The sequence below is a fragment of the Macrotis lagotis genome, chromosome 8 (genome assembly GCF_037893015.1).
Source record: "Macrotis lagotis isolate mMagLag1 chromosome 8, bilby.v1.9.chrom.fasta, whole genome shotgun sequence".
Lineage (NCBI taxonomy): Eukaryota > Metazoa > Chordata > Mammalia > Peramelemorphia > Peramelidae > Macrotis > Macrotis lagotis.
Genome location: NC_133665.1, coordinates 135,259,634 through 135,272,093, shown reverse-complemented (window position 1 = coordinate 135,272,093; position 12,460 = coordinate 135,259,634). Strand labels below are relative to the sequence as shown.

At 43.0% G+C, this 12,460-nt stretch overlaps 1 protein-coding gene across 2 annotated transcripts in view; it reads left to right on the top strand.

Moving 5' to 3' along the window:
* PLXNA1 (plexin A1) overlaps positions 1-12,460 on the top strand; it is a 297,154-nt gene that overhangs the window by 244,615 nt on the left and 40,079 nt on the right. For both annotated transcript variants that reach the window (XM_074198439.1, XM_074198440.1), the window contains exons 24-25: positions 10,479-10,625; positions 11,695-11,854. In XM_074198439.1, the coding sequence (XP_074054540.1) occupies positions 10,479-10,625; positions 11,695-11,854 (307 nt within the window). The remainder of the gene's footprint in view (positions 1-10,478; positions 10,626-11,694; positions 11,855-12,460) is intronic.

Sequence of the window (12,460 nt, the reverse complement as noted above, 5' to 3'; positions counted from 1 at the left end):
CACATTCTCCTTGCCAGAGAATCTCCGCGTGCTCTCCAAGCCTCTGCAAAGAGAAAAATCCTGAAAGAAGGATTTTGATTCAGGCCAGTGGAAGGGAACTGAGAGAGAGAAGGGAAAACTCCCCGCGGGCAGAGAGGAGTGCCTGCCAGTCCGACAGCATCATTTTTTTAGGTTCTGAACTCTGCAGGTGATTGGGAAACAACCAAAAGATAGACAGCCCTTGAAGCCCCCAGGGAGCTTATGTTCTACTGGAGGAAGAGACCCTATTGGAAGGGGCAGGGGTCAAAGTTACCTATTGTACCTTCTTACTGTAGACTGATTACCTTTACTACTTCCCTCTCTCTCTCAAAGGTTACTGGGAGGGTAAAGGTAGAGTTAATTGGGATGACATACTGAAAAGCCTATAGATCCAAGAGGAGAAGGACCTCAGATCCACATTGCTACCTTCATCTAACTGAGGTCTGCATTGGTAGCCGGAACCCCTTGGGGATGAGTCAGCATGCTAACCTGGAGAGGGATGAAGATGGACTGGCCTGGAGGTCCTGGGAGCAGCCAGCCACTCTGGAGGAGGAGAGACCCCAGGTTGGGGGATGCTACCTATGTGAGAAGTAGCCCAGGGCGGAGAGAGCTTTCAGGGTAAAGAGGCAGCTCTGGCACAGTCAATGAGAGCCAACAGTCTTCATCCTGGACAGGGAGAAGACACAAAGTAGATCCTTAATACATGCTTGTTGATTAAATGATAGATGGATTGAATTCAGTCAATGTGTAGTGAGCCTCTGTTGGCCACAGGACACTGACTTTGGTAATGGAAGGTAAAACGTTTAAGTAAGATGATGGAGCTCAGCGTTTTAAGATGAGAGGGAAGATCATGGAACTTGGAAATTATCTCTTCCTTCATTTTAGAGCTATGAAAACCAAGTCCAAGAAAGGGAAAGTGATTGAACCCCAATTTATAGTTATTTAGTAGAAGAGCCAGGAAAAGGCCTTCTGCATGGTGTGGTGGAAAGAATGTTGATTGTGGAGTTAGGAAGTCATTTAACTTCTCTGAATTTTAGTCTTCTCATCTGTGAAATGGGTATAAAAATGATCACTCCCTTCTAGGATTCTTGTGAGGCCTAAATGAGATTAAATGCTTTGTCAGTCTAAAATGTGAACTCCTAGGACTGCCTCTCTGGGGTGCTTGTAACTGTAGGAACAGGAGACTTGGGTCCATTTAATGAGGTGAGAAACTTCCTTGGGGATTCTGAATGTCATGGGTTGGCCTCTTGGGGAGAGACTGCAGGGGAAGACCAGAGGGAGGATAGGGTGTTGAAAGGTCGAGGATTGGCATCTATAGGGTATGAGATGGACTGGGTGGCTGACAGGTCATGCCAGGAAGTCTACAATTCACAGCAGGTTTTAATGAAGAGAGCCATCCTGTCCTGCAGCTTTCACCTTTGACTTCTGCTCTGAGGCCATAAGGCTTTAGGCTACTATCCTCTACTGTCCATGAAGCCTACTATGTCATCAAGCCTGTGCTAAAGGGGAGAGAAGAGAAACTCACTGTGTGGTCCTGGGTCAACCAGTCCCTTCTGTGGACCTCAAGCTTCCCATCTCTAAGATAAGGGAATCTCACTAAGAGGAGGAATTTTTACCTTTTTTTTTGTATGTCCTGGACCCCTGGGGCCATGTCTGGTGAAGCCTGTGGACCCCTTCTCATGATGATATTAAATTCATAAACCAAAGTACAAAGGAAATCAGTTATCTTGAAATCCAGTTATCAGAGTTAAAAAAAGAAATTCATCTGCTGCAGGTTCCTGAGCCCCCCTGGATTGGGTCTCTAAGGAAAGAGCTTCTAGCTCTAACAACACTCTGTATGCTCATATTCTCTTTTCTAACCTTAGTATTCTGTGTTTTGGGACTCTTGAGACTTCATTCCTGCCAGAAAGGGGGTTCACAGTGTGGTTGAGGAAGAGACACCCACACTCCCTGATGAGTGAACAATAGGAGATGCTATCTAATTGCACAGACTTTCAGATCCAGATGAAGTCAGAGAGAGGAACATGCCCGACTCTGCTAGGCACCCAGGACAGGGTCACGAAGAGAGAGCAAGCATTCCCTACCTGCAAAGCTTAGAGTAGCTTTGGGGCACTGGCATTTGAAAGCTTTAAAAAACATTTTAATTCCTTTGGGGTTGCATTGCACACTTTTCAACTCTTCCCCAATCCTCAGCAACAGATTGAATCCGTCTATGTAACCAAAAACAAACAAAACACCCCAAAATCAAAACGAACCCAGAAAGCAATTCCACATGTCCAGTATCTTGACCACATCTAACAATGAATGCAGTATTCTGTCCTAGCAGTCCCCTACCTCTCTACCAAGACTGAAGATATATTTCATCTTTTCCTCCTGGACCTTCATTTGTCTTGTCAGCCTCTCAGAGTTATGAAAAAGAAACAGATTTTGTCTTTTGTGTGAAGTAAAGCTGCCTAACAGAGCTAACCAGAAGTGGGGTGTCCTGTCCTGGAGGCCCCACATTCTGACAGGGCAGCATTGGGTCAGAGCAATGACAGCGAGATGATGGAAGTGCAGTGAGGAGATTGAGGGTTCAAAAGTTATTTGCCCAATGTATGATTTGTTCTTGGCTGAGTCAGGATTAGAACCCAGTACACTGTGGAGTAGTGCAGCTTGGCCAAAAAAAGTCCAGGACCCCTACCTCAAGCCTCCTCTGAAATCTTCTCCCTTAGGAAGGGATCTGAACCCAGGCCACCTGCTATGAAACGCCAGGGGGCTCACTGGCCTCTGAAGTCTGGAAATGAAGGAAAGCTCACTGTCTCCAGAGGTCACTCCTTCCAGGCCTCTTTAAACCTTCCTCCTCCTGCTCTGAGGCCAGGGACTTGGATTTTTATCCCAACTCTTCAAATACTGAGGGCAATGGTCTATCCTCCAGCTTTTCCTCATCTTTTTCTTCACCCAGGAGTTCATTCTTAGACCTGGATCCCTGGACCTCACCCTCTGGGATGTGTAAATGTTTGCCCATGTCCTTCCTAACATGGGACATCCAGACCTGACCCAACTGTTTCAAGGGTGGCCCAGCTGAGGCAAAGTGCAGCAGGGCCTGCCAGGTCCTCATCCTGCCTGTGATGCCTTCTTCCTCCACTTGCAAGGCCATGCTGGCTCCTTTAGAGGGGCTGGCTGACTCCTGTTGAGTTGACAGCTCACTGAAACTCCTTGGTCTTTTTCATGTGATTAGCTATGCTTTCCCCATTTCTGCACATTTATCTCTATTAAATACCATTTTATTGCTTTCATTCTTTTCTTTTCAATGTTGACATATTTTTGGATACCAGTTCTACCTTCTACCATTAATATTATCGTTCTCATTCTCTCGCCCCTTCTTTTCTTCCTTCCTTATTTCTTCTCTCCCTCCTGTTTTTCCTTTCTCCTCTCTCTCTCACTCTTCCCTTCCTCCCTTTCTTCTCTCCCTCTGCTACTTCTTTTTTCTTGCTTCTCTCTCTCTCTCTCTCTCTCTCTCTCTCTCTCTCTCTCTCTCTCTCTCTCTCTCTCTCTCTCCCTCCCTCCCTCCCTCCCTCCCTCCCTCCCCCCCAGCTTTTTGTCATCTGTAATTTTCTAAATATGCCAGCTATCCTTTCATCCAAGTCGTTGATAAACATGTGTGCTAGATCCAGAGCTGAGGTAGATGGTCTACATTTAAAAAATACTAGATTTATTATAGCTTTTGTTCTTAGTCCACGCTCATTTAAAAAAAAAAACTAATCACTCCCTCTTCTTCTACCAGAAAGGCAATCCTTTTAGTAAAGATCAGGAAAGAAAGAGGAAAAAGTCATTCGGCAACTGTCTACCCTGTATGGCAGAATATACTGTGCATTCCATATCCTTAGTCCCTCTACTTGTGGAAAAAAGAGAGACCACACATATCTTAAGCTTGTAATATTGTTGTATGTGTGTAATTATATAATATAACTTATACTATATGGATTATATTTTATATAAGAATATATAATATACATAGAAAATTCTATATTAACATAACATAACTACCTGATCATATTTATATAATTTAGATATTTATAATATCTAATAATCTATAATATTTTGATGAGATTGATAATATCTAATAATATAAATGTTTTAAGATCCTTATATTCATAAATATATATAAATATATTGATCTGTGTATGTCTATACATACTCAAAACACAGAATGTAAGCTCCTTGAAGGCAAGGACTGATTTCATTTTGTCATTCTTGATCTCCCTCACTTAGCTAGGGGCTAGTGTGTAGTAAGGACTTCTTGCATGATGAAGCTTTCAAAGTCCTTTGCTCAGAATATCCCAGAAATGTGGGTAATGTGAGCATTAGTATCTGAATTAACAGATGCTAAACTGAGGCCCAGGGAGAGGGCTGGAGTGACTTGTCCCAGGCTGCCACTAGGGTCTGGGTCTGAATCTCCTTTTCCACTTCTTTCTGCTCTCCCCCACCTGTTACCAGAGCCTCACCCTTGGTCCTGAAGACTGGGGCCAGCAGAAGGAAGGGTTGATGTTAGCCTTTGGGTTATTGAAGGTTCTGTAGCAGGGGGTACCACTGGGCCCAATACTGAATGTGGGTGAATTTTCCAAGGCTGCTTTTGAGTTGTGTAAGGAGGGTCCCCTTTCTTCTCTGCCTCAGACAGGTCTCTGAGTCACATGAGGCTGCCCCAAAATGTGGAGGCCTCAGCTGGTACCCAGATGTGATGGTGGGCCTCATCGGCGCCAGGAATGACCGCCTCCCCACATTATGTCACTGCTCCCATGGGAGGCTTTTCCAATTTGGAAACTTCCTTAGAATACATTAAACATGCAGGCTCTCCCCGGAGCCTTCTTTGTATGCCTCACCTCCTCCATCATCCTGCCTGGAGGGACTTCTTAGCATCCCTGTCTCCAGTATCATAATGTGAATGGATCTCAGCCTCAGGGGCATCTCTCTGTAGGAAGCTCAAGCATTCGGCTCCTTAGACTGAGGCCCTGCTCATGGGGAAGGAGCTGCAGGTTGGCTGGGATCCCAAGTCGTGGCCAGGGTCAGGGACACTAGGAGGCATGGGCATGGGCCTTGGCATCAGCATCAAGATTGGCAGCAGATAAGGGAATGCTGAATTCTGTTAGTAAGATCAGCAAGTTTTTTTTATGGCAGGAGTATAGGCGTAAATGGGAGGAAAATGTATGGACTGTTCTAAGAGATCTTAGAGCATAGAACACTAGAACTTCAAAGCATGGCATATCAAAGTTGGCAGGGATCCTAGGATATAGACTGTCAGATTAGACAGGAAATTATAACTTAGATGTCAGAACTAGCCAGGACTTTAGAATATAGATAATGTAGACTACAATATCTTGCATATAAGTAATAGACTATGCTGTAGAAATATAATGTTAGAATATAGGAACAAAGAAGCCTTAGGATATAGACTGTCAGAACTGGAAAAGATCTTCTATACAACAGAACTGGAAAAACTTTAGAACATGGAATGTCAGAATTAAAGGAACCTTAGACTGTAGCAATATAGAGAATATAGACTATCCTGTATGTTATATAGAAAACTTAGAATATAGAGAATGTAAATTATACATTACATAGAGAAGTTAGAATATAGGAGTCTATTAGAGTGTAGGAAGAGAAGGATCTTAGAATATAGACTATCAGAGTTGGAAAAGATCTGATATAATAGATCAGAACTGGAAAGACTTTACAACATGTAAGGTTAGAGATGGAAGGGGCTTGGGACATGAAAAGTCAGAGTTAGAAGAGACCTTGGAGTCTATACTATATATTATATGGAGAACTTGGAATATAGGACTATGGAGAATGTAGATATACTATATTATATATATATATATATATATATATATATACACATATATATATATAACTTACAATAGGGAAATAGAATATTAGTATATAGAAACAGACCTTAGGTTAGACTGTCATAGCTGAAAAAGATCTTCTATCATAGAATGTTAGAACAGGAAAATACATGGAATGTCAGAGATGGAAAAGACCTTAAAATATAGAATGTTCGAATATAGATTGTTTTAAGTGAAGGAGATTTTAGAACACAAAGTCTCACAACAATAAGAAATTCTAAAGATAATTTTATTATACAGGGTTGTTAACCTTGGATTTATGAACTTTTTTAAAAACTGTTTTGGTAACTAGGTATTCCCATATATTTTATGTATCTAAAAATAATTCTTCTGAAAATTGGTCCATAGACTTCATCAGATTCTAAGGGTGGGAATGGGGGTAGGGGTCCCCCATGTTGTCTGTCATCTTCATTGTATTGATGTGGGAATTGAGATGGTGGGGGGAGTGACTTGTGCAAGGAGACACAGCTGGTCAGCATCCAAGCTAGAAGCAGAACCTGGGTCTCCTTATTCTCAGGTTGATGCTCCTCATATCAGGGGCCTTCATGGGAGAAGTAAGCATTAATTCAAGTAGGGTAGAGCATGGAGGGCAAAACCCCTTGGATAAGAAAAAATAATAATTTATATTATGCTTTATGTTTTACAGAGAATTTTCATATTTTGCCTCCCATTGTCCCTAACAGTCTTATGAGGTAAACACATTGGCATCACCTCTATGTTTCACAGATAAGGAAACTGAGGCTTATTGAAATAACACGGAACTTCAGCATTCATAAGAACTTGTAGGTCATGTTCTGAGTTCATCTTCTTCATTTTACAGATGAGGAAGCTGAGTTTCAGAGAAAGCTGACCTTGTCACCCAGTCTATGCTCTGTAACTAGGGCAGACTCCCAGGTCAGTGGAGCTGCTTGGACCTGTCTTCCTCAGGTTTCCATTTAAATGTGTCTCCCTTTGCCTCTCCCACCACAGTGGGCCTGCTGGGGATGTCAGGGAACAGGATCTTCCCTCTTCATCCCCCAAGCTTTGACTGGGGTGGTCTCCTGGTGGCTGAGCCTTGGAGGATGTCCTCCAGCCCGAGATCAGAGCTGGAAGGCAAGGAGCATGGGACATGAAAGGTAGAGGCAGACTTTGGTTCTCCATGATGATGGCTTATAAGGCTGTTTGCCTTGGCGGTCATTATTTTTGCTTTTGCATCTTCCAGGAAGAGAGAGAGATGGCTATTAATAAACGGCTCCCAGGCTCCAAATTGGGTCGTCTTTCTTGCTCTCCCTTTCTCCCTCACCCTTTTTTCCCCCTCTCCCGAAGCTGACTTAATGAAGCCGAGTTTGCAAATGAAACATAATTTCAAAGACAGGCGTGTTGTCGGAAGGTCTCGGGATGATATATGCATGCTCCTGCTCGTTAGCAGCTGTCTCTTTAATTACCGCAGATGCTAACGAGATGCTAACAGCATATGGTGACAGGGGGAGCAGTGCACTTTGGTCCAAAGGACAATTTATTTGTAAGGTGTCCGGGGAGGAGGGAAAAGGCTATTGGAACTTCTTTGCCGCCTTCCCACTAAAAAAAACCTCTCTTGCCCGCTTTACTGCCCACCCTCCGTCCTTGAGCAGGAATGTGGGGAGGACCACTTGTGAGATGCTTCTTTAACTGGATCTCCAAGTGGGCAGACCCAGAGGAGTAGTGGCCAAGCACTAGCCAGTTCTCTTCCTGCTGAGTCCAGGCCTCGTGGCCATTGTTTGGGATTGTGGAATCATAACCCTCTGGACCTGGAAAGGACCCTAGAAATCCCCGAGGAGGAAGTGGAGACTGAGGGAGGTTAAGCAGGTAGTCTAAAAATCCTTCCAAAGCCAGGGGGCAGACTTAGGTCCTCTGGGACATCCAAGCCATTTCCCTTTCTTCCACATGATCCCCTCACATAGTCAAGTGATGGGTTAATTGAAAATGGCTTTTTTTTTTTTTTGAAAATGACTCTTAAGAGTCAGGTTGATTCTTCCTCCAAGGTCCAGTTCAGCTCCCACTTTCTCCAGTGATTCCTATATACTTGATTTTGTATATTCTCACCCAAAATATAAAAGGATAAATATTTGTATGTATGTGTATTTATAAAGGAATATAAAGATAACTATTTTATATACTTTTAGAAACAAATACATTTATGTAAATATACTCATAGAAACATAAATTTATAATTGTAAATAAATATACTTATAGAAAGAAGTAGATTTGTAGAAACAAATTTATTTTGTGCACTTTATTTTATTTTTCAGGTAGTTTTCAATGTTCATACATTTGCAAGTTTATGTTTTCCACATTTTTCTACCATTCTCCCTTCCCTCCCCCCCTCCCATGGCAACAGGCAATCTGGTATAAGCTGTTCATGTACAATTGGAAACATAAATATGTTTATGAAAATATAAAGACATATAAAATGGAATTCCCTTTCAATCAACAAAGTTACAAGCTCATAGGTTTGTAACTGGAAGAGACCTTACAGGTCAAGCCCCATTCCCTTTCTTTTACAGATGAATACACTAAGCTATAGAGAAATTTATGTGGCTTGCCCAAGGTCATACAAGTTAAAATGTTCCAGATGAGATTTTAATCCAGATCTTTCTGATTCCAAGTCTGGTCTTTTATACATGATACCATGCTGCAGCCTCTCAATTGAATTGATTGGAACACTCTTTGGAAGCAAAGTCTATCTCTTTTGCATCTTTGTATATTAGATAAGAGGCTCAGGACAGCTGAGCTGTGTTAGTGATATTGAGTATTTCATGTGCCAACTCTTGTGCTTGGCACTGTGGCAGTATATAGAAAATCAAGACACCCAGGTGTTGCCCTCAAGGAAATTCCCATATAATAATAAGATGAATAACTATCCTTGTAACTCATTATATTTTTAAAATTTTATTAATATTTTGTTTTTATATCATTTACATTTCTTTTTTTTAAAGGATTTGATTTCATGTACTTGAACATTAAATAATTAATAATAACAGTATTTTATTTTTCCATTTACATGTAAAGGCGTATTTTGAGATTCAGTTTTTTAAAAAATTTTGAGTTCTGAATTGTCATTCTTCCTCCTTTGCCTCCTCATTCTCCAAGTCAGTAAGCAATTTGATATAGGTTATAGAGCATAATATGTGTAATTTCACTGGATGAGAAGCCACATGGCTCAACAACAGTTGAGCAATACTTGGATTCAACTATTTTCAGTGACTTAGATGACTTTTTCCTCTAAAACTCTAAGCTCTAGATAAGTTACTGACCTACACTGACTAGAAGAAGTTATCATGCTGGGAGTTCCTTCCATGGATCAAATCCAGGTGCAGGCCAGATTCTCTTCCATCGCTCCCCCTTTCCCAAATAATCTCATTTGATACTCGTGGCAAACCATGATGCAGAGTAAGAATTCAGGAGGGGAAGTGAAGTAATGTTAAGATTTGTGAGGCAGGACAGAATTGGGGGCATAATTATGTAGATAATAAGTTCTGGAGGAAACAGAAACCAGTGAAGGCTTCACAGAGGGGAGGGAAGTTGAACTGGACCCTGAAGGATGGATAGAATCCAGAGAGATAGAGGTGTCCTAAAGGTGTGTAGCAGGGGAGGGCACAGGGGCAAGAGGAACACAGAATTCCAAACAGTGAAGCAACATAGGAATAATATCTGTCCATCCATTCCTGTGCCAAGGACTACAGGGAGAAGACAAGGGGAAATGGGTAAGATCAGCTGATGTACCCATCTGTCAAACCTTCACCAAGTTTTTATTTTACACCTATATCCTGGGCTAGGCATTTGAGGTACAGTGACAAAAATGAAACAATACTTGCCCTCAAAAAGTTTAAACTCTACCAAGGAAAAGAGCACTTATACATAGAATTAGATGTAGACTATTGATAGAGTAACTTTGTCAGGGGAAGGGGGTTCAGGAAGGTGGGGGCTTCAGGGAGGCATCATGTAGCAGGTGGGATCTGAGCTGAGCTTTGGGGGATTCTAGGGCTTCAGAGGAATGGAGGTGAGGGGAGACCAGGGAGATCATAGACCAGGGGCACTTTATGTATGATGAGGCATTGATGGGAGATAGTCATATTCTTGAAACATAGAACAGTCCATTGAGAAAAGCAGTATATCATAGAAATGTATTTTATATAACTCCACATGGATAACCTTTATCAAATTGCTTGTCTTCTCATTTAGAGGAAACAGGAAGGGAGGAGGGGGAAAGAATTAGGAATTCAAAATTTGAAAAAAATGTTGAAATTGTTTTTACATGTAAGTGGAGAAATAAAAAGAAAAGCTGTCTGAGATAATGATAAAAACATGGTTAAGATGGATGGTAAGTGCTGTGGAGTTCAGAGATAGATGAGCTCAATGGTAGATGGATCAATCTGGGTGGACTTCCTGGTGATGAGGCTCTCAAGATTCCTCATGACTGTTCTAAAGACACTCTTGAACTTGGTTTGGGGCAGTGGTTTGGTCCTCAAATTACTACCACCAAGAAGTGTGTACAAGTCTCTTGCCAGAAGCTCTTCCTTGACCAGGGCTCCTTTCTGTGTTCTCCTCCCACCTCAGGAGTGTGCAGGGGAGCCTCTCTTTATGCTATATTGTGCCATCAAGCAACAGATGGAAAAAGGTCCAATTGATGCCATCACTGGTGAGGCCCGCTACTCCTTGAGTGAAGACAAACTCATCCGCCAGCAGATCGACTACAAGATGCTGGTGAGTCAGGGTCGGCCTTAGCTTTTCCACTTGGTCCTGAAGCCTTGTGAGTGAGATGGGGGCCTTGACCTCCCTGTGCTGTGTCCCCCTAGTACTCTTGGGTCATCCAAAACACTGAATGTGACCAACCACATTTGGATTCCCTTCCCCATCTCTCCATGGTTCCATCTTGCATACCTAGCTCCTTTTCCTCACCTGGGATTTCTTAAGCTTTTAAAGTCCAGCCAATAGTTTAATATCTATTCAGCAAGAATTCACAGGGAAAATAACATAGGCCCAGCCCTTTGCCAGATCTGGTGGCAGAGATTAGGCTCCAAGAAACAGCATATTTACAAGTATAGGTAGGTGACATAATTAAAGGACAAATTTGGTGGGCTTTGTTTTGTTTTGTTTTGTTTTGAGAGACATTATGACATATTGGGCAGACCTGGTCCAAGTCTTACTTCAGTCACCTCCAAGTTGTGTCCCACAAGACAGGTCACTTAAATTCATTGTGTCTTAATTCTGTAAAATTAGGGGGCTGGACTGAGTGGCCTTGGAGATCTAAATCTATTTTATGGTCTGCTGTGTCTAATGTTTTACAAGTCACCAAGCACCCTGTCTCCATGATCTCATTTGATCCTTGGAGCACCTAAAGAGGGAGGGGAGACATTTATTGAGCACCTGTAGCTAACAAATCATAGAGCCAGGACTCATCTCTTCTTTCCACAACACCATATGATCGCCTAGTTATGAGATAGTATATGATGAAGTGGTACGTCAAGGTCAAGAAAGCAGTCAGTGATGACAGCTGTTGCTTTCAGTCCTTCTCCTTGGTATTCCCCCCCCTTCCTGTGACCTTTAAAGTCCATTTGCTGGGTGGTGGGCCAGCTCTGAAGTGACTTGACCCTTTTTATCTGCTGGGCAGGCATCTCCTTCTGCTGTCCTGGGCTGAGAGGGGTGCAGGGAGAACAGTGACAGCTGCTGTCAATGAGAAGCAAATGGAGCCTCTTTTGGCCGGGAGCCTCAGGAGAGCACCCTTCCCTCCCTCAACTCCTTGCCTCTTTCTCCATTCTCTGCCCCAATCCAGACGTTGAACTGTGTGAATCCAGAGAATGAGAATGCCCCGGAGATCCCTGTCAAGGTGTTGAACTGTGACACCATCACACAAGTGAAGGAGAAGCTGTTGGATGCTGTTTACAAGGGTGTTCCATACTCCCAGAGACCCAAGGCTGGGGACATGGACCTGGGTGAGCCAGGGACCAGTGCAGTCTGGGTGGGTGGGGAGAGCTAGAGACTCCACATTCTGGGGCAGCTGATGGACCCAGGGTTTGTACTAGGCAGGGCTTGGGCAGGGGGTACCTTGTGGAGTCTGGGTCTCTAGATGTATAGGGTGGGGCTGAGGCAGTCCCATTGCAACCTTAGTGATGCCCGGGGGTTGCCTTGGCTTCAGAGTCATCCTCAGGCTCTCAGTCTATCTGCAGATTATTAACTGGTTACTGGACAGGATACATGTGAAGGACAGAACTGTTCCTGTCCCCAGGAATCTGGCATTCTTCATTGGAGAAATAATACTCATGCAATGAGGGTCAAGGGCTGAGTTATTTGGTGTAGACTGAAATTTAATAATTCCAAGTAGAGAAGGATTGGAGAGGCTGGAGGGTTCAAAGGCTTCGTCAATGAGGTGACGCCTGAGCCCAACCTTATGTGATGGGCAAGATTTAATTTGGAGAAGGGGAGACCCAGGGATACCACTATGACCAATGATGGAGAAGCATGGTGAATGTGGGTCAAGCCCTATATTCTCTTCTCTGGAGAGACAGGGGAAGGTACAGACATGGCCCTTAGAAGCTGAT